This window comes from Podarcis bocagei (genome assembly GCF_964188305.1).
Source record: "Podarcis bocagei genome assembly, chromosome: 1".
Taxonomy (NCBI): Eukaryota; Metazoa; Chordata; class Lepidosauria; order Squamata; family Lacertidae; genus Podarcis; species Podarcis bocagei.
Genome location: NC_138125.1, coordinates 20,983,467 through 21,005,805, shown reverse-complemented (window position 1 = coordinate 21,005,805; position 22,339 = coordinate 20,983,467). Strand labels below are relative to the sequence as shown.

The 22,339-nt window shown below is 45.1% G+C and overlaps 1 protein-coding gene across 1 annotated transcript in view; it reads left to right on the top strand.

Moving 5' to 3' along the window:
• Window positions 1-4,105: 4,105 nt before the first annotated feature.
• The window catches only part of LOC308575806 (uncharacterized protein C14orf132), a 37,702-nt gene continuing 19,468 nt past the window's right edge, over window positions 4,106-22,339 (top strand). The window contains exon 1 of the mRNA XM_081174814.1: window positions 4,106-4,564. Within this exon, the coding sequence (XP_081030940.1) occupies window positions 4,538-4,564 (27 nt within the window). The 5' untranslated portion in view covers window positions 4,106-4,537. The remainder of the gene's footprint in view (window positions 4,565-22,339) is intronic.

Sequence of the window (22,339 nt, the reverse complement as noted above, 5' to 3'; positions counted from 1 at the left end):
TGGCTGGCACAGGGCACAAAACCACAGCTCGCCCCTATACACGAAGCCAAGCCAGAGCACAACTAAGTGCAGTACAGCCATCTTCTCAGAAAAAACTTTTCACAAGCTCAAGAGGTCAAGACACGAAAGCTTTAGCAACTAATCCACACCTAACGACCCTCCTAAGTGGTACTCAGAATATCACTCAAGAAATCACTCAAGATATCCCTCAAGTAATTAATGAACAAAAGAAGAAAAGGCACACTAACCTGGAAACTTCCTCTCTGCCCAGAACGTTGGAGGCTATACACCACACCCCCTCAACAGTATTTATAGGAACTAAAACACTGAGATCCTGCTCTGTTCCAGTAACAAGAAGCCGAAAGCACCAGCCTGAAGATGACGAGTGAGACCTCGTCGAAACGTCGCCTAGACACCCCAACTCTTACACGGGAAGACACCCGAAGACACCAAAACCTGCATATATATATATATATACACACACACACACACACACACACACACACACACCCCAGATCTATGCATTTATTAAACACTGGCAGAAATAGAAACCTGAGTTCAAGTTCTTCTGGCAGCAAGGACCAGGACGCACTCTGTATAGCCTACCTTTCAACCAACATGTATTCACAGGATAACAACAACAACAACAACAACAACAATAATAATAACAATATTAATAATTTTGTTATTTGTATGCTGCCCATCTGACTGGGTTGCCCCAGCTACTCTGGGCAGCTCCCAACAGAATATTAAAAACACAATAAAACATCAAACATTAAAAACTTCCCTAAACAGAGCTGCCTTCAGATGTCTTCAAAAAGTCTAACAGTTGTTTATTTCCTTGACAACTGGTGCAAGGGCATTCCATGGGCCAGTTGTGACTACTGAGAAGGCCCTCGCCTTTGCCCTACTGAAAGATTAAAGAGGGATACAGACAAAAATGGTCCTAGCTATGGTGGGGACTAAGGCACTAGCAGAAGAGACTTGAAAAGAAGTTAGACAAATACATGGAGGATGTGAAGGTGTGAGGGAGGAAACTGAGGACTGGTGGTTCCCCTGTTTTCTGGGTCCGTCCCACTACCAGACCTTCACTTCTCTAGTCCAGAGGCATAATACAATTGTGGGTGGGTGGTTCTCTCCATTTTGTGAGATTAAAAACAGGGAACTTCGCTAACTGGGCCATGCGTCCCATCCAGCAAGCTAATCCTTGCATTCCAAATGTTTGTATTGTTTAAAAGAGGTCTAAGAAAGGAGAACTTTGAATTGCTAGTACATGACATAGTAGTTTAAAAGAGGTCTAAGAAAGGAGAACTTTGAATTGCTAGTACATGACATGACTAGCACACAACATACAGTAAATGCAAACACACATAAATACGAGCACATTTTTAAAAAATCCTCTTTGGAAGCCAGACTCAATTGTCAAATTTCGTTAGATCTGCTTTATGAAGCAAAAGCAGAGCTTATGCACACATTCAGTGCAACAAAGGATTTCCTACTATGCCGCAGGAAATCTGACAAACCCAACGATTCACTAATTGACGTATGTTCCAGTGCTCTGAGCGGGGAAGGGGAGACGACAAAACCCTATCCTCCCCCTTTTGAAGTAAACAGCTTTAAAGCAAATCTTCACGAAGCACTCTAATAATCCATAGTCTATCTTTGAGTGAGTGATGCATAGATGTCTTTGAGATGGTTCAGTTACTCCCCGGTAAGCATGTATAAGATAGTGCAGCCTGCATTTGGCTTCCCAGGTGATGTCGAGTTACGTATTGCATAATTTGTCCAAGGCACTAAATCAACCTTTGCCAACCTGGTGCCCCCTATTGTCTGGTGGTGATGGGAGTTGTAATCTAAGCTGCCCAGCTGGTTGATGAAGGCTCTTCTAAGGCATGGGGATATTTTATTTGTTTGTTTGTTTATTTAGGAGAATTAATTAGAGAATCCCTTATGAGGAAAGTGTTAAGTTGTGGGTGAACATATCAGACGACACAGTGATTCTTCAGACAGCTCTTGTTTATTCACAGGCCAGAACAGAAGTGAACTGAAGGGTTCAGCCAAAGCCATTTCCGAGCTTGGGAGGAGAGGGGGTTGCGGGTTACCCCCTCCCACACACGCGGGGGCTGGCCTTTTGCCCCCGAGAGATCCAGGGAATCCCCGGGCGTGCCTTCAACCCGGCCCGCCAATCGGCGGGCTGGGGAGGCGTGGCCTAGCCTACTTAAGGCCAGGCACGCCCGGGGACCACCCTCTTTCCCCTTTCCAGCTGAGCGGTTCAGCCAACTGCTTATATAGGGTTGACTGAAGGGTTCAGCCAAGCTGCTTATATAGAGCTCCACTACAACGCAACAGTAACAACTTTCTGTAACTATCCAATCACTGAACGTCACTTTCAATTCCTTATTTGCATATGCGGACCTGAGTGAAAACTATCTACAGTATCCCCCTGCTGGCCTAGGGTGAGAACTTCAGTACATAACAGAAAGTTTGCAGCACAAGGGGACAAGATCGAAGTTTTATAAAATTATTCATGGCCTGGAAAAAGTGGGTAGAGAAAAAGATTTCTGCACTGCTACAACACCTGAGCCTCTAGTGACAAAGCTTTATCTAGGAGCACTGCTAAATCACGTACCTGCTCCTTCCGAGGTAGGGCACCCAAATCAAGACAGGCAACTGACCTATTTCTCAGGCATGAGAGCCACTCGCCCACAGAGCCCTCCCCCTTCCGCGGCTTCAGACTGAATTTCCCCCCTCATCCAGCTCGCTGCAGCAACGAGGCAGTGCACTGGTCCAGAGCCACAAAACTACAAACAACAGGGGTCCCCACATATGGTAACACAAACAGCAACATGGCCTGGAACTTTGTGAAAACATAATAAAAATGTACATATATTGAAGTCTCATGGTTGCAATGCACTTTACAGACAATGAATAAACCTACCAATAGTGTGGTGTGCTGGTAAGGGTTGGTTTTGGCAATATTATTATTATTATTATTATTATTAGAATTTATATAACGCCCTATACCTGCAGGTCTCAGGGCGGTTTACAGAATAAAATCAAAATATAAAACCACAAAATCCATAATCAAAATAAGAACAACAACCACCTAATAAACACCTCCCCCCAACCCACATTTTGAAAAGGCATAGGATGTCAACCAAATCAACCAAAGGCCTGGTTTATTTAGAGTGTGCATGTGCTGTATGCTGGCTCCCTCGGCCAGTAAAGCGAGATGAGCGCCGCAACCCCAGAGTCGGTCATGACTGGACCTAATGGTCAGGGGTCCCTTTACCTTGTTTTCACCACCCTGAACCATTTAGTACAGGGCCACTCCTGATCCTTGAGGGGTGGGGACACTCCATTTCTACATCTCTCCCTGCAGAGAACTGTTCCTTTATCCTTACTCTCTGCTCCCTGCTACATAACCAAGTCCTGATACAGGAAGTCCTCCTGAATCATAGAAATGTAGAGTTGGAAGGGAGTTGGAGGATCACCTAATCCAGGTATGTCCAACAGGTAGATCGTGATCACTGGACATCTGTGGTAGATCACCGGTTCCCCCCAAAGAAGCCTGCACATCTTAAAAAGGAGGCTTTCCTCCTCCCAAATAAAGCTCAACAACTTTGACCTGAACCCCCCAAAAGGGGGTAGATTACTGCCAGTTTTTAACACTGTGAGTAGATCACAGGGTCTTGGGAACTGGCCACCCACCCCGGTTCCATTGCAGGAATACGGGGATCGAACCTGCAACCTTGGCATCATCAGCACCGCGCTCTAACCAACGGAGCCATTTCTTATTCCATAACTGCGCAGCTTGCAGTGAGGCGCCTTTTGTGAGGTGCCTTGTAAAAAAGAAAGAAAGCCTTTTGAAAATCTAATGAGTGCTTACGAACAACGGAGATGCTGTACGGCTGGGAAAACAGAAGTGACCTGTTGAACGTCTGCCTGCCTTTCATATCATCCAGGCATTTTTTTTTAAGGCACAGGAGACCTGCCAAGGGGGAACACACACACTCCATCTGCGTGTGCGTAATGTGTGTGTGTTTGGCATCGTAGCTGGGGACTCAGGTGGTTGGCTGGCTTAGCAATTTCCTTTGCACGAGGCAGAAGCCGGAGCAGGAGGCGGAGAGAGGAGAGCCTGTCCCCCTTTGTCTGCTGCTGCTGCTGCGACTGATCGGCCCGGGAAAGGGGGCGTGGCCAGGCAGCAGCGAAGGCGGCTCCTCGCGCGGACTAGTTGCTTGTGGAGACTCCAGCTGGCGCCGCCGCCGCCACAGCCAGCATCGGGGCGGACCATGTTCCGAGGAAGCTGGGGACAGCCAGGCAGCCGCGCGGGCTCCGCCACCCCAGGGAGCTGGAACTGGTAACGCGCCCCAAGCTGCTGCTGGGGGAGGCCCCTCCCCAGCCCCCCAGAGACGAAGCCACGCCGGGGGGCAGCAGCAACCTCAGCACCAGCTTCACCGCCAGCTCGGCGAGGAGCACCAACAACAACAGCGCCAGCAACAGCAGCAGCAGCAGCACCTCGGGGTCCAGCAGCACCATGGATCTCTCCTTTATGGCCGCGCAGGTAAATGGCGAGAGGCGGCGTCCCGACCCCACCCCGTCGAGGGTCCGCTGAGCCTTCGAACCGCCCCTCTCCGCGCCCCCCGAATATTGGGAGGGGTGGTTTGCAACAGCGGATTACCCCCCCCCCCAAGATGCGTGGGTCATCCATCTCTGACATCCGTAGCCGTCGTGATGAATGAAAGGGGATTTTGCGTAAAGCGCTTAGGATTCCAGCGGAACCGCTTTGAGGTTCTGGGCGACTAAGCGGGATACAAGTGGATACAGTGAAATGAATGGAGGAGACTTTGGATAGAGGGGCGACCTCGAAGCCGCCCCTCGCTAGGAAAGGGTGTTGCGGTTGCACAGGTTTCTGGGTGGATGCTTTGAGATGCACTGCCCCCCCTCCTTTTCTATTTTTAGGCGAGGGACAGGAGGAGGGGAGTGGGGAAGCCTCTCTGTCTCTCCCCTCTCCCTCTCCCCCTTTGTTACTTTCCAGTAACAAGAGGTTTTAGGGCTTAGTGAAATAACCCCGAGAAGAACGTGGGGATGGAGGGATAAAGAGGTTTGTGCAAGATTTTTATTTCTCCCTTTATTTTGAATGCAACAAGCCGATTTCCCCCTGAAGGAGATGAAGGGCTGCGTCTGCCTTGCAGCAGCAAATAATAGAATTCTCCAACTGCACTGATTTCTTTCATTTGCTTAAGACGTTTCTGTCCCACTTAATAATTTGCATTTCTAATAATAATAATGTATTACCCATCCGTCACCCTAAGGTCCCAGGATGTATGCAAAATTCAGTATGCTTGGAAACCTGTTCTGTGGGATAATTAGATTTGGTGGTGTGTAGCATGAGGAAGTACACTTCCCTGTGGGGATAGAGCAGATGGGTAGGAATAATTTTCAACACCCCCCCCAATACTTCCATGTATATATAATGTAACAGCACTATCCTCTGTTTACTCAGAGTAAGCCCCACTAAGTTCAATGGGATTTACTCCCCATTATATAGATATAAGACTGGAGCTTTACCTGTGCTTGTCTACTGAGAAATAAGCCCCACTGTGCTGCCCTGTTCCTGATCCATCCATCTTTCCATCCTCTGTGTCTTGACCTACCCATCCAGCACAGCCATGCTGACTATGGCTGATGGGATTTGTAGTCCAAAACATCTGGGAAGTATCAGGTTAGCAAAGTTCGATCTACTGTTAGATTTCTGGCTTGCAGTAGATAACCAAGGATTTCCAACACATGGTTGTTTAACGATAGCAGCAGCAGCAGCAACAAAAACAACAATAACACACACACACACACACACACACACACACAGAGAGAGAGAGAGAGAGTTAGCTGCTGATATGAGTGGGGGACAAGGACTTAAGGGAAAATGACGAGTGCAGTTTTATATGTGAATACTGAGAACTGAGTTCCTAGACATGCATACCACAGGTGCTCTGTTCCTTAATTCTAAGGGTGTATCCACCCCTTTCCTAAACCACTATTTTCACAGAATCATAGATGTGTATTCTGGACTGGACTGGACTGGACTAGGCTCCAGCTGGCAGACTTCAGTATTCTAGGGTAAAAAAAACAGTCAATTCTTCAAGCTTGATGTCTGCCCACCCCTGCCTTATGGCAAAAGGTTTAGTAGAGCCTCAATGAAGGATTAAAGTTTAATTTCCTATATGGAAGAGTTAAAAGGAGGAAGCTCCTGCTGATTCTTTTCTCCCCAGCTGGTTTCTTGACTGACCTCATATAGTGTCAGTGAAGTCGGTCATAGGATAATCAGTGTTAGGAACTGAGATATAAAAGCTAGGAGCTAAATGGCACCTTAAACCTAGGTTATGGGCACAACAACGGAATGTCTCGGCACACTTTTTTAATAACAAGAATACAAAGCTGAAAATGAATGAAATGCAGCTAAAATATTATGTTCATTTTTCACATGGTTTAGTCCTTCCCCTGCCCACCCCACTAATATTCTTAAGAGGGTCTCTTCTCCAGTCTTCAGAGAGTAGCTGGACGTGGGGAGGCAGAAAAAGGTCCTCTTTTCCTTCCACTCTGCAGTTTTAAATCTGAAATCTTAGGCACAGAGCTCAGAAACCGCTCGCACTAATGAAATTCCTTGTCGCAAAATGCTCCTAGAACATTGGGAGTTTTGAACACTGAGGACAATAGATCTGGTGTAATTCTACTGTTCTCTTGTAAAAAAAGAAAGAAAGAAGAAAAGCAATCTTTGGGCATGACCAACCAAGAAATCCTCCTGCACAGTCCTAGTGAAATGAACAAGAGGTGCATGAGAACATGGGTGCCTTTTTGCGTGGTTCCCATAAATTGAAATGGACTGTGTGTAGGTGTATATATTAGAGTGCTCATTGTTTGGAAAGGTGGGTTGTGGTGGTGGAACCCCACTCACCGAAGTAGATTTAATCAAAGTTCCCACCTCCTGGATAAGTAGGTACCCTGAGTATGTTTTGAAAAGTTTTCTGTCTCTGCCATAAGGGCAGCTGAAGTTAGAAATCTTAGTAATAAACAGCACCCCCAGTTGTCATTGATCATTACTGGCACGCTTTCTCTCCCTTATTCTCAAACATGGCATCTTAACAGTAGCTTAAGGAGCACAGCCAATATATTCTTGCCTGCTGGTTACTATCTAGCTGTCTGGCCCATTCATACTTATTGCAAAGCTTCGAGCTTATGTCAGGTGATTTCACGTTAAATTGAATTAGGCTGCATTAAGGAGAGATGAAATATTTGTCTGCTGGTAATTCTGACAGGCTTCCCCGCCCCCCGCCTGACATAAATGCCTGCCTCTTCTCTTAGGAAGGGATGAAGACCAGTTGCGAAATGGCTCTCCAGTTACTCAGTTACATTTTGCATGATGTATTTTGGTTTTAGGGAGAGCCAAAAGAACGTGGTTGTTTTACACCATAGCTCAGTAGCTTTGAATTCAGAAGGTCCCAAGTTCTGCCCTTGGCATTTGTAGGTAGGGCTGAGAGAGAACCTTGCCTAAAACCTGACTTAGTAAAGTGGTACCTCGGGTTACAGACGCTTCAGGTTACAGACGCTTCAGGTTACAGACTCCGCTAACCCAGAAATAGTACCTCGGGTTAAGAACTTTGCTTCAGGATGAGAACAGAAATCGTGCGGTGGCAGCAGCAGGAGGCCCCATTAGGTAAAGTGGTACCTCAGGTTAAGAACAGTTTCAGGTTAAGAACGGACCTCCAGAATGAATTAAGTTCTTAACCCGAGGTACCACTGTATATAAGACATCTTAGAATCTCAGAATTGTAGAGTTGGAAGGAACCACGAAGATCATCTAATCCAACCTCCTACAGTGCAAGAATAATAATTTTATTATTTTTATACTGCCCATCTGACTGGTTTTGCCCCAGCCACTCTGGCTACCAACAAAAGCATAATAAAACATCAACTATTAAAAACTTCCCTATACAGGGCTGCCTTCAGCTGTCTTCTAAAAGTCAGATAGTTGTTTATTTCCTTTACATCTGAAGGAAGGGCATTCCACAGCGCGGGCACCACTGCCAAGAAGGCCTGCTGCCTGGTTTCCTGTAACCTCACTTCTCACATTGAGGAAACCAGTTTCTATGTATCTTACATTGTATTTAGTTTATGTATTGGATTGCATGTTTATCATACCCTCTCTTTGTTCTTCATGTGCACTGCTCTGATACAAACATGAAATGGTTTCCTACTATAAGAACTGCTTGCAATATTTATGAAAATGTGTGGAATTTTTGCCTGACAGGTGGCCTATATTTATGATTTAAAAAATCAGTTTAAAAAAATCTATAGAGGGAAGGATGCAAACTGCAACGTTTGGGGGCAAGAATGAACTTCCCTCAGTCCTGAGTTGCTTGCATTTTGCAGAGCAAGATTCAAACCTTGCTTCCCATTCACGATTCACAAGCCTACTGAATTGATGTAACTGAAGCAGAGGTCAATATAGCTTGCTCTCATAAGGTCTACCATCTCCTTGAATTGCTTTTGCAGGAACACAGGTGGGACCTGCAACGAAAGGTTGCAGCGTGAAGTGTTCCTCCTATAGATTTCTCAATTCCATTACAACCCCTGTCCTGGTATACACATAACACTAAGCCATAGTTTGGTTAACAAACTTTGAGTTAACCATGAATTTCCACACAGTTGATCAAACAAACCATGGCATGCTTCTCTAAAGTTTAGTTTGTTTCCCAGCTATTCTTGTCTTGTGCCTTTGTTGCTTGGTGAGAGAATGGGAAGGGGAGCCACTGGAATAATTTCCTATTTCCAGGGAGCTGTTTTGCTTCCATAATCATAGAACCATAGAGTTGTCGTGTCGGAAGTGTGGGAATGTTGAGGAAGGTAGGAGAGGATATATTGATTAAATATTATCCCTCCTCACTCGCGCTAGTGAGCAAGCAGCAGAGAACATTCCCTTGCAGATTGCTGGAAGCAAGTTGATGGATTCATTACAATCATTTAAATTAAGCAATCCAGTCTGGATTGTTCCTGGTAAGTTTCCCCTTTATTTCCCTCTTAAAATGATAATAAAACGACAGTCTTCTTTAAAAGTAAGAGTAAAGTTTACTTACCTTCAGTTCACAGCAGTAATCTGAAGTCAGGCTTTATCTTGTGGTTACAGTTACATTGTAGAGAAAAGAAGTCTGAGCTAGGCCTTGTGAGTTCCATCCTCTGTAAGAATGAGCCATGTGCTGGCTAAGAACCAGGAAAGGAGTCCGAAAGGAGAAAATGGAAGAATGGAAGATGGCTGCATGGCTTGTCCTTTTACAGGGTCTGCTAGGGTCACGCCCATCTACCTGGTCACACACAGAGGGAGGAGGCTCCAGAACAGGTATGTTAGGAAGTCCTCCCTGTCTGGAACTACATTCCCTTGTGTGTCCACTCCAGGCAACAGGAAAATGTTGTCTTTGACTGCTTCAGTGAAGATACATCCCACAGGAGGGCAACCAAAATGGTCCAAGGCCTGGAAACGATGCCTTATGAGGAACGGCTAAGGGAGCTGGGCATGTTTAGCCTGGAGAAGAGGAGGTTAAGGGGTGATATGATAGCCACGTTCAAATATATAAAAGGATGTCACATAGAGGAGGGAGAAAGGTTGTTTTCTGCTGCTCCAGAGAAGCGGACACGGAGCAATGGATCCAAACTACAAGAAAGAAGATTCCACCTAAACATTAGGAAGAACTTCCTGACAGTAAGAGCTGTTCGACAGTGGAATTTGCTGCCAAGGAGTGTGGTGGAGTCTCCTACTTTGGAGGTCTTTAAGCAGAGGCTTGACAACCATATGTCAGGAGTGCTCTGATGGTGTTTCCTGCTTGGCAGGGGGTTGGACTCGATGGCCCTTGTGGTCTCTTCCAACTCTATGATTCTATGATTCTAGGAAGAGACCACAAGGGTCATCTAGTCCAAATCCCTACAATGCAGGAATCTTTTGCCCAGCGTGGGGCTCAAACACAAGATCCTGAAATTAGGAGTCTCATGCTCTGCTGACTGAGCTATCCCTTCAGCATTCCCTTACTCTAGGCCAAGAGTTTTCCCACTTCATGCCTTTGAGTGTCTCTTTCTACAGGAACTTGTGTGTTGCAGAGAGCCAGGGTGGTGTAGTGGTTAGAGTGTCAGACTAGGACCTGGGAGACCAGGGTTACAGTCCCCACTTGGCCCTGAAGCTCACTGGGTGACCTTGGGCCAGTGACTCTTGCTTTGCCTAGCCTACTTCACAGGGTTGTTGTGAGGATAAAAATGGAAGGGGGAAGAAATATGGACACCACCTGGAGTTCTTTCGAGAAAAGGTGGGATATAAATGTAATGGTAAATTTTAAAAAAAGAAAAGAACACATTGTCAGTAGGCATGGAATGGTGGCAAGGTGTATTGAGCCTTATTGTTGACTCTCGGGAGCTAGGAACGATCATTTCTGAACAAGGTTTGCAAGGGAAAGTTGGTAGCTGGAGGCAATTTAAGCTCTCTATCTTTCTCTGTCTTTTTCTGAGGCACAGCATCTGAAGATCTGTGCTCTTCAAATGTTACTGAAGGGGGAACAAGGCAGAATTACTGAGCTCCTGTTAGTGGAGCTCATGCTGATTGCATGGTCCTTTTGTGTTTCTGGATCTTAGAAACAGAGGAGGAGCAAACAATGAATCCCGTCTGTTATCTGCTTGCACATGTAGGCCTTCCAAGTTTCGCTCGTGGCCTGTGTATAAGTATCCATGACAGTAATGAATGTACCATTCCCGTTTGGCAATGTATTCTTTTCTGGAACAAATCCAAGGAAACGAGCTTTAAAAAGAGAAAGTGGTTATATTTTTTCCAGGGGTTGGGGGAAAGAGAACCTGGTGGAGACGCCACATGTTAAAAATGCATGAATACCTGCCTAGATGTGGCACACAAACATCGACTGCTCAGAGATGAAAAACACACAGCTTCTTTGATGCTTGGCAGCAAACCTTCATAGTGTGAGTATTTGGGTTTCTCTCATGGGAAGCTGTTGACCTGGTTCCTAAGATAAGTTAAGGAAGTTCATGGAAGGTACCTTAAGATGTAGATTTGAATTTGTGCAATGCAGGTTATGTCAGTATAGTGGTACCTCGGGTTAAGTACTTAATTTGTTCCGGAGGTCCGTTCTTAACCTGAAACTGTTCTTAACCTGAAGCACCATTTTAGTTAATGGGGCCTCCCGCTGCTGCTGCACCGTTGGAGCACGATTTCTGTTCTCATCCTGAAGCAAAGTTCTTAACCCAAGGTACTATTTCTGGGTTAGCAGAGTTTCTAACCTGAAGCGTCTGTAACCTGAAGCATATGTAACCCAAGGTACCACCATATATGGCTAACAGGAAACAGTAAGTAATTGGTCCCATCGCTTGGCTCTGGGGCGCCATTTTGCTTCGGTTTCATCTGCCTCCCAAAGCCCCAGTTTTGCACTTGGTTTCATTTGGGGGACCTCAGGCTTCTGGTGGGCAGGGTGGAAGCAAAGTCAATTCAGCAAACCTGAGATCTGTCCGTGCCATTCCAATGGGTTTCGTCAGATGCCTGTCCACAAAAGCTTGCTCTGTGTTGGAAACGATAGTCTTTGGAACATATTGCTTGACTATGTTGCTGTTTCGTGCAACAGAGGACCAGACAGTCAACCCCACTAAATTGTTTTAGTTATTTAATTCTTAACAGGAATGTGTCTGTGGCTTTCAGTTGCATTATTTCTCTCCTATATATACCATATTTTTCCATGTATAAGACTATATTTTTCCTAAATTTTTGAAGTTTAAAATAAGGGGTCGTCTTATAAATGGATAGTGCATGGTGCATTTTCTTAATTTTGGGTTAAAAAAATAGGGGTTGTCTTATACATGGGGGCATCTTATACACAGAAAAATACAGTAGCCTGGTGGGGAGGGGAGAAGGGTGAAGCTGCAGTCATGCATGCTGGCCCCTTGGAAGGTGGGGTGGAATCTAGAAATAACTGTAGTGCAATGTCTTTTATTAGGGCCAACTAAATATCACAAGGCAGTGAGGAATCGTTTGCCACCTGCTGCATATGCCTACCTGAACCTTAAGGCTTGGGGCTGCAAGAAGAACTGAAAATGTGATTCTTCTTAGGATCCAAGCTGGGCTAGTCTGCCCATGAGGCAGTTGCCTCAGGGCTGGATGGCGAGGGGTAGCTGGGAGGGGTAGCTGGGAGGGGTGGCAGATCTGGCCCTTGTGGAGCACAGCCAATGGGCAGATGTGGGTAGATGCAGGCACGAAGCAGAGGAGGAGGCAATAGACATCCATTCCCTTGGGGAAACACCCTAGGAGATTTTCGGGAAATGTTTTTCCCACACTGGTGGTGACGACAGATGAGTAGTTTGATCCAAATTGCATTAAATGGTGAACCTACATAATTTGTTCTTTCCGAAACAATGCACAAACCGAAACAGCCCTCCTTTGAAATTTGCACTTCTCTGAATTTTGCCACACATTTCTCCAGCCAAGTACTGTGTACAAAAATGCAGATACTAGGGTAAAGTGTGGGTGAAGGTGTATATATTAGTGAAAATAACATGCAGAAATGCATGATATTAAGGGAAAGCGTATTGCAAAAAGAAAAAGTGCATGTTAGGCAAAATTGCATGTGTATATCAGGAGAAAATTGCACTAAAATGCTGATGAATTCTCATTAAAACTTTTTTTAAAAAATGCAAAGTGAGGTGGAAATGTGGAGAATTGGATTTAAAAATTGACAGATTTGCCAGTCCTTGGTCCAGAATCTATAAAACTACCTAACTGCACCACTGTAGGACAGCACAGATTTCTATAACACAGCAGAAGACTCCATTCTGGCTGCCATACAGACATTTTGAGGTGAGGAGCCTCTACGGCCCTAACTTCCCCAGTGGGGTTTTAGAATGCTTTGGCCGAATCATGCCTGTAGGGGCTCCCATAAGACCATTGTGTCTAGAATCTAAAATTGCCTAATTTCTCCATTGGACATTGGCCTGCTTGCTTAAACATCATGATCTATGGCAGTGTAAGCAGGCAGTGTTGTGTCTTCTTAATGGACCCCTGCTTTTTTTGGGGGGGGGGGTTAGAAAGCCCTATCCACCCTGGATAGTGCTGTATAACTCTTTGGCAGGGAAGTCTGTGCCAATTTGCAGTCTGCCAAATTGAAAAAGCATGCACACATCATTCACATCCCCTGATGTAACTGAAGGGGTGATCAGCGTTTTGTAGTCTCGACCCTATTGCAAAGAGCTAAACTTTCTAAACAAGCATGCCTAAGGTTTCTTTTCTCTATATCCAGCAGGGTTCAGTTCTTGACAATTGATTAGTTTCAACGATTGGGTTATAAAAAGGGGGGGAATCTCATCTCTTGAGAGCCAGTGTGGTGTAGTGGTTAAGAGCGGTAGTCTCGTTATCTGGGGAACCGGGTTCGCGTCTCCGCTCCTCCACAAGCAGCTGCTGGGTGACCTTGGGCTAGTCACACTTCTTTGAAGTCTCTCAGCCCCACTCACCTCACAGAGTGTTTGTTGTGGGGGAGGAAGGGAAAGGAGAATGTTAGCCGCTTTGAGACTCCTGAAGGGGAGTGAAAGGCGGGATATCAAATCCAAACTCTTCTTCTTCTTCTTCTTCAATCATAATTTTGCAAGCCAAGCATTTGGTCTAAAGTGGAAATATTATTCTACCTGGCTCTTGTTAGGATGTCATGTGTAACGGTCTCATTTGACAACCCCCATTTAGATCCTTGAAGTGAAATGCGGCGATGTGGAAAATTAGAACAATGTCGCCAGGAAGTTCAGCAGTGACCAAATGTGTTAGCGCAGGCAGCGCTTCCACGTGAAATGCTTTGTGGCACGAAATCCCTTCAAGGAGTGTGGAATGTTAATCCTTCGACACTCGGTTGATCCATCAAAACCTCCAGCTGTCAAATCTGCTAGGTCCTCTGTGAATGTGATGCACCGTAGCACAAAAGTGGGGCATCGCTGGTGGCAAAGCGCTAACCAACCTGTGCTTTGGAAACAAGATTAGGATTGTCCAAGGTGGAAGTATCCTTTTAGGTAATTCACTGTCCGGCCAGAAGGCCTTGGATAAATAGCATCAGTTGTGTCTTCTCCTAAAGGTAAAGGTAAAGGTACCCCTGCCCGTACGGGCCAGTCTTGCCAGACTCTAGGGTTGTGCGCCCATCTCACTCAAGAGGCCGGGGGCCAGCGCTGTCCGAAGACACTTCCGGGTCACGTGGCCAGCGTGACATCGCTGCTCTGGCGAACCAGAGCCGCACACGGAAACGCCGTTTACCTTCCCGCTTGTAAGCAGTCCCTATTTATCTACTTGCACCCAGAGGTGCTTTCGAACTGCTAGGTTGACAGGCGCTGGGACCGAACGACGGGAGCGCACCCCGCCGCAGGGATTCGAACCGCCGACCTTTCGATCGGCAAGCCCTAGGCGCTGAGGCTTTTACCCACAGCGCCACCTGCGTCCCTGTGTCTTCTCCTACATAGGCTCAAAACGAAAATGTGGTTGCTTTGGCAGGAACTTTAATTGTATCATCATAATGTAGTGATGCAGAATGGGAAAGGGCCATAGCTTGGTGGTAGATCTCATGTTTAGTCCCTGGCATCTCCAGATAGGGCTGGGGAAGACTCTTGCCTCAAACCCTGGAGAGCCATTCACGACAAGGAAGCTTCCTGTGTTCAAGATATATGGAGTAGTGGTCAGAGTGTTGGTCACACAAATCCCTACTCAGTTGTGAAGCCCACTGGGTGACCTAGGGCCAGTCACTTTCTCTTAGCCTAACCCTCTTCATAGGATTGTTTAGAGGAGAAAATGGGGAGGAGGAAAACACTGTATGCCACCTTGAACTTCCTGGAGGAAAGGTGGGATATAAATGAAAAAATAAAATAAATATAAATTTATCTTAAATGAGATTGGTAGGATCAGCAGTAGTGTTGGTTTTTGGAGTTTTTTGGTAAATAAATTTATATTAGTTTTCACAGTTACATTTTCACAAATAAAAACAAACACCTTTTAACAAACCTTTTCTGAGATTCTTTAAATCTCTGGACTTCCCTCATTACCCTCTTCTGGTTACTTATATTAACCAATTTCTTCTGCATATCCATACTTAAACTTTTTCCATTATTATTTCCCTTGATTTTATCTAATTTTCTACTAGTTGCAAGCATTTACTTAAAATCCTGCCAATGTTTCAGCTTGTTTACAGTATTTTTGCACATAAACAATAAACAATTCCCACTCTTTGTTAAATTTCTCGTTATTGTAGTCTCTGAGCTTTGCCGTTAATTTTGCCCTTTCTGCGTAGTCCGTTAGCTTGATCTGCCATTCTTCTTTCGTCGCTGTCTTCCCTCCATCTTTGGGCTAACAGTATTCAGGCGACTATTGTAGCATACATAAATATTTTCTTCTGTTCTTTAGGTAGTTCAGTTCCTAGCCTAATAAGAAAGCTTCTGGTTTTTTAACAAAAGTCATTATAGATCATTTCCCAGAAGCTTTTAATAACCTCACATTCCCACCACATATGATAAAACGTACCCTCCTTTTCTCTACATTTCCAACACTTATTAGAAGTAATTTTTAAGTTTCTCCTGGATATTTCTCTCTCTCTCCCTCTCTCTCTCGTGTGTGCTCTCTTGCTATTCACAATGCATTTCTGAGGAGAATAATACACATAGGGTTGCAGTTGGCTATTTAGCAAAAAAGGTTAATCTGTTTCTCAAATCCCGATTAACCCCTATTTGTAGGTTTAAACAGATTTTGCATGCAAGTACAAGTGAATTTTTCAGAAGTGGATAGTGTGCATAGGTTTATATGAATGAACACACATGTATACCTGCTTCATTTGTTCATCTTTCGATAGTTGTGTTTTGTTTGTGGTGATAATGTTCCGTTTCTGCTGTTAGCCCAATTACCACTCATTCCCATTTGAGAGTGAATTTTGTACTCACAAGCCCTAAAGGTTCCAGCAGTCAGCGAGTTGGAAAAATGCTTTAAAAATTCTGTTCACATCCCTTGTTGGCTACAAGCGTGTTTGAAATCATAAGTTGATAAGAAAGGCTGTCCTGGCTGCAAGAGGCCAAATCCCTTGTGGTGTCTGAAAATTCAGCGCTGTACATTTTTAGTCATAACTGGAATTTCTCTTTCTGAGTTTCCTAATGCCCAGCAGGCTCTGAATCTAGAAAATGAAGAATACATTACAGCTGAATTGCCTGACTTGCTTGCAAAATTATGCAAGGTGCCACCCGAAATACTGATACAAGCCTTCTGCAGCCTACATTTCAGATCTGTGCTGGCTGAGGCTGATGGAAGTTTCAGTCCACAACATTGGACTGGGGGAGGTTGGGCAGTGTTATTGGGGTCCAAGTTAGATTTGCAACCACAAAGCAATGAGTGCCAAAGCAAATGAATACAGTGCAGTCTATTGAGCTTACGGAGCAATCCGATACATGTCTACTGAGAAGTAAGCCCCACTGAATTTAATAGGGCTTATTCCCAAGTACAAGGTTGCAGCCATACTTGAACTGACATTAAAATAAATGAGTTAATGTCCTAGTAAGGCTGTTGGGGTTGACAATGTTCGTTGCACAGATCAGGAAACACTCCAGCACCCCAAAAAGCAGGACCTAGATTTTGTAAGCTTTGGTTTCTGCTTGCACAGGGAGCTCCTCTTTAGGAATTTGCCAGGGTGATGTAGGCTGGAGAAAAAGAATACCCCACTCTAGGTGTGACACAACCTAGCTTGTTTGTTGGGGTCATAACCAACCAATCAGGAAGTGGCATGGGGAAACAGGGCTGGGTGTGACCTGAGTGGAGGATCTCCTTTCCTCCCCTGGGACTTAAAAGCTAGACTTCCTCAAACCTAGTTATAACATTTCCAAAACGTACAAAGCATTTTGCCCTGGGGTAATAGAATGGAAAGCGTTGTTGTTGTTGTTGTTGTTGTTGTTGTTGTTGTTGTTGTTGTCATGCCCATCTGGCTGGGCTGGGCTGCCCCAGCCACTCTGGGTGACTTCCAACACACATAATAACATTAATAATAATAATGGACACCAAACATTAATAATAACAACCAGATCCTATATAAAAGGTCACAATAACTTTAAAATAAACAACTTATATCAAATAAAGCAACATTCAGTAATCCATTAGAATCCAATAGTAAACAGAAAAATTAAACATCAGCAAATTATAATTAAACAGTTAACACTTATCAGTTGCTTACTTTCTCTCCCTTGATGCTTAAAAAAGGGGTGACACAGCAAATTTAAATTCCTAACTTTTCTAAGCTGTCCTCTCTTAAGAAACAAATTGCAATTGCATAAATAGTTTTTCTCAGGATGTTGGTGTAATAGACTTGTCTCTTGAATAATCACAGGGGTAGAGAGCTCATCTGTGTTATGCCAAACTATAGTTTGTTGTTACGTCTGAACTGAGTGACAGAGAAGTGCTCAGCTGCCTGAATAAGTCCATTCTTTCTCATTGAGTTTGTTGATTCAGTCTTCCACAACCTGGTGCCCTCTGGAGATGGTTGGGCTTCAGCTCTTATCATCCCAGATCATAGGTCATGCTGGCTGGGGCTGATGGGAAATTGGGAGTCCCACAACCTCTGGAAAGCACCAGGTGGGCAAAGGCTGATTTACCGTATTTTTCGCTCTATAACACGCACCTGACCATAACACGCACATAGTTTTGAGAGGAGGAAAACAAGAAAAAAAATATTCTAAACGAAACAGTGGATGTATGATTTTTGTGGTTCATGCTGCAGCCACAGACATGTGATCTGACGGTGAGTTTGGGGTGGCCCAATGCAAAAATCCTGAGGATCCATGTGGATCCATGCTTTGTAACCATGTTTTTGCACCATTGTGGCCCCAGGCAACAGTGGGTGCGTGATTTTTTTGGTGCAGGCTGTAACCATGGATCCTCTGCTCACGACTGCAGCAGATCCCCCTGTCATCCGTAGGCATTCGCTCCATAACACGCACAGACATTTCCCCTTACTTTCTAGGAGGAAAAAGGTGAGTGTTATGGTGCAAAAAATACGGTAGTTTTTAGACCTACTTAATATGTCTCTGCACATGGTTTTGGGCAGACTTCAATCATGGCAACACAAACCATTATCTAAGAGTTGTGATACCATGATTCATCCATGTGGCTCAGCACGCAGAGCTCTTCCGTGTAACATGGTTCTGCTTTGCATTTAGTTTGTGCAGTCTTCTACCCCATCGCTTTTAGTTAGCCCTCCTCTCCCGGTTTAAATCCCAGTTCACTATAACGGTAAGACGCAATGAAAGGGCATGTGAGGACGCAACTGAAACAGATGTCTTAGGCACTGGTAGCACCTGTGAAATGACCTATTAGTGGAATAGCCTTTGCCAAAACAACGAGGGGGGGGGCTGCCATTTTTGCAACTCTTAAATTTCACACTGCTAGCTTGAACATACCATGGAAATGACAGATGGCTAGGAGACTGAAATCAGACATTTTAATGACAGATTTCATGCTGAAGGTGAGGCAGATGGCATTCTTTCCTGGCAAGTGTGCTCAGAGATGGAAAAAACAGGAATTGGCCAATAGAAACTTTTGCTGCGAAACACCTTGCCTTCCTCTGTAGATCATCAGCCTAGCACACAGAATGCCCTGTGTGCAGCAAAGTGTGTGTGTGTATGTATGTATGTGTGCATGCGTGCATGCACACACTTTCTTGGAAGTCTCCACACAATACTGAGGCACCCTTGGATATTTTTACAGAGAGGCTCAGGATAGAGTTCATAACAAATTGGAAATACTTGCAACAAATCTTTGCAAACTTTCTAATGGAAGGGCAGCCTGCCGTATGGCTTAAGACGTTTGCTCTTAAAAACAGATTTAAGAGATGTTTCACAGGTCCATGGCACAGATTTGCATAGATTTGTATAGAGTGCCTCTGGGCAAATTAAGGTGGCAGGTGGATGCTCTGTCGCAGTGGCCCTTCGATATATTGAATTTTAAGTGCAGGACTAAGGGACATGAGGTCTGATGCCTAACATAGAAGTTCTGGTGCTCAGACCCTCTGGGAAAACCCATTAACAATGTCCCCTGTCAGGAATATCAGCGGAACATAGAAAAATGCCATAAACTTAGTCTGATGATTGGTCTATCTAGCTCAGTATTATCTGTACTGGCTAGACCCCGCTCTCCAGGGTTTCAGGCGATGGATTGTATGTGAGATGCTTTCATGCAGACGAATTTTCATGCTTTATTACTGAGCCAAGGGCCTGCTAGGCTCTCAGTGTGATGGCTCTGTATCAAGTGTGGGGGACATTTGGCCTTCTAGAAGTTGCTGAACCAAAGCTCCACGCAGCTCCGGAAAGCATGGCCAATTGCTGGGGGTTGCCGTTGTTGTTGGCATCATGGAGTGCACCTCCAGGAGTGAAGTCGAACCACTGCATTAGCAGCACCGAAGTGGTGTAGTAGTTAAGAGCGGTAGACTCGTAAACTGGTGAACCGGGTTCGCGTCTCCGCTCCTCCACATGCAGCTGCTGGGTGACCTTGGGCCAGTCACACTTCTTTGAAGTCTCTCAGCCCCACTCACCTCACAGAGTGTTTGTTGTGGGGGAGGAAGGGAAAGGAGAATGTTAGCCGCTTTGAGACTCTTTCGGGTAATGATAAAGCGGAATATCAGATCCAGACTCCTCTTCTTCTTCTTCTTCTTCTTCTTCTTCTTCTTCTTCTTCTTCTTCTTCTTCTTCTTCTTCCTCCTCCTCCTCCTCCTCTCCAGATTTGTGTGGGGTTTACTGCTTAGCCTTTTCTTCTCTCAAAGATATCCTGCAAGGCAGTAGAGGTTTAGGATCAGAGTTTTCCTTCTCCTAGATGGGCTACTTTCCCATGTTGACAAGCCCCATCTGCCCCTCACTACAGCATGTGCAAAAACTGCCTTCTTGACTGTTTGGTGTTGTCCGCTCAATCTGCCGGAGCCCATCTTGCAGGTTTTGTCTAGGCCAGGGTTATCTATACAGACTGGTAGCTTTGCAATTGTAATGTGTGCTTTAGAGTCTCATAAGTCACTTTGTGAAAGCAGGGCACCCTAAAAGTAAAAACAAACTAACCTCCATAGCATCTCTGTTAATTTTTGCTTGGTGTGATCTCTGTACAAGTGGTTGGCTGAAAGGGGGTGAGAGATACCTGGCATATGTGAGCTCCTTCCTTGGAGACATTGAACTGGGGAGAAACTTGAGAGTCAGAGTTTTCTTTCTGTTCCTCACTTCCCTCTACAGCATGTGACTGTTGGACCCACTATTGGTCTCATCCACTCAATCTGCTAGGGCCTGTCTTATACCCACTATTTAATAAGTTTTTAAAAGTGGGGTAACAATGCCTCTTGACAGGAAACGCTGAGGATTGTAGCTCTGTGAGAGAAACAACAACTCGCAGCACCATTAGCAAACTACAGCTCCCATAATTTTTGGGAGAGGAAACCATGACTGTTAAAAGTGGTAGCTTTAAATGTACAGCAAATGTGGCCTATCTCTCCGGTGAATGGAAGCTGATGTAGGAAGCAAACACAACCCATTCGTAATGATAAACACTTCTGTAATGCTTGTCTCAAAGGTTGCTATTTGAATTCTACAGACTAATATTTTTACCACTTCAGATCATTCACTCCATTGTATCTGTGCTGTGTTGGTGTTTGCTGACTGTGTCTTAATTGGAGGACGCAACTTGGGATGCAAGCCAAGTTCTTGTGTTAAAATAGCATATGTGGTGGCCGCTTGGAAATAGAACTGGCAGGGCCTTGCTTTTTGTGTGGGAAGCAGCTACCCATCTTGCAGTCGCTGTGTTAGCTATGGATCACAGCAGCCACTCCTTCAGATGAAAAGCTTTGTAGCGTGGAATGGAGCAAAAGCAGATGTGCTGGCAATAGCAGCTTGGAGAAAAACCAATCAGGTCACATAGATGCATCTTAGAGTTCTAAGCAGGTACATTTTCGTGTAATGCAACAAGTCTTTGTTTCCTTGCTGAAAGCTATACATTGGTATATTTATCCATACTTTTCGTTAGTGGGAAAGGCCATTGTATGAACAAGTAAAGAAGAAGATTTTTTTAGCTTATAAATATGGGAGCATCGCTCTTTGTTTTTCTTTCATCTGATTCTTTCATCTGCCACCATCTCTTCCTTGCTTTCGAGATGTTCTCCTTACTCTTAAATGATCTCATTCTTTCATCCATAACAGCACAGCAGTGCTTTAAGAGAAATACAGTGGTACCTCAGGTTAAGTACTTAATTCGTTCTGGAGGTCAGTTCTTAACCTGAAACTGTTCGTAACCTGAAGCACCACTTTACCTAATGGGGCCTCCCGCTGCCACCGTGCGATTTCTGTTCTCATCCTGAAGCAAAGTTCTTAACCCGAGGTACTATTTCTGGGTTAGCAGAGTCTGTAACCTGAAGCATATGTAACCTGAAGCGTGTGTAACCTGAGGTACCACTGTAATGATAGAACCATCAATAGCTTGTTGGACTGGGTAACTCTTTTGATAAGCTTCTGAATCTGAGCATTTTTCCTTTTCATCCAAGTACATCAGTAGCTTCTCCTGAGCATGCTAAGGCTTTGTTCAGAGAGCAGTGAGATCTTAGCAGTTTTGCACACGTCACTTAAACTGTGCACTGGGAGCCAAACTGGATGTTTTCCCAAGATCCACAACTGATCTCTTGAGTTTCCTTTTTAAATAAAAACTAAATGCAGCTGGGTTTTTTGGGGAGGGGGAAGGGGTGCGTGCTTCTAATTGTGATTGGTGACAGAGTGAGCAAAAAGGTGCAAGACTGCAGTCTAAGACAGTTCTTCAAGTTGCAACTGTAGAAATTAGAATCATAGAATAGTGGAATTGAGGGACTCCAAGGGTCCTCTAGTCCAACCCCCCTGCAATGCAAGAATCTCAGCTAAAGCATCCATGACAGATCGCCATCTAACCACTCCTTCAAGCAAGGAGAGTCCACAACCTCCTGAGGGAGAGACCATTCCTATTAACTCTTCAACCATAGTTTAGAGCAGTGTTTCCCAACCACTGTTCCGCGGCACACTAGTGTGCAGCGAGATGTTGCCTGGTGTGCCGCGAGATGTTGCCTGGAGGGAGGCGGGCAAGTCGGGCGGCGAGAGGCGGGGCGGCGGCGGCGAGGAGAGGCCGCCCAGCGCGGGGCTCTCGCTGTCTGCCTGCCTGGCTGCCTGCGAGCTCGGCGGGCAGCGCCTCCGTCCGCAGTGCCCGCCTTGCGGCTCTCATTCCCTGCCCCTGCCAAAGCTCACCCAGCCAAGCCGCGCTCTC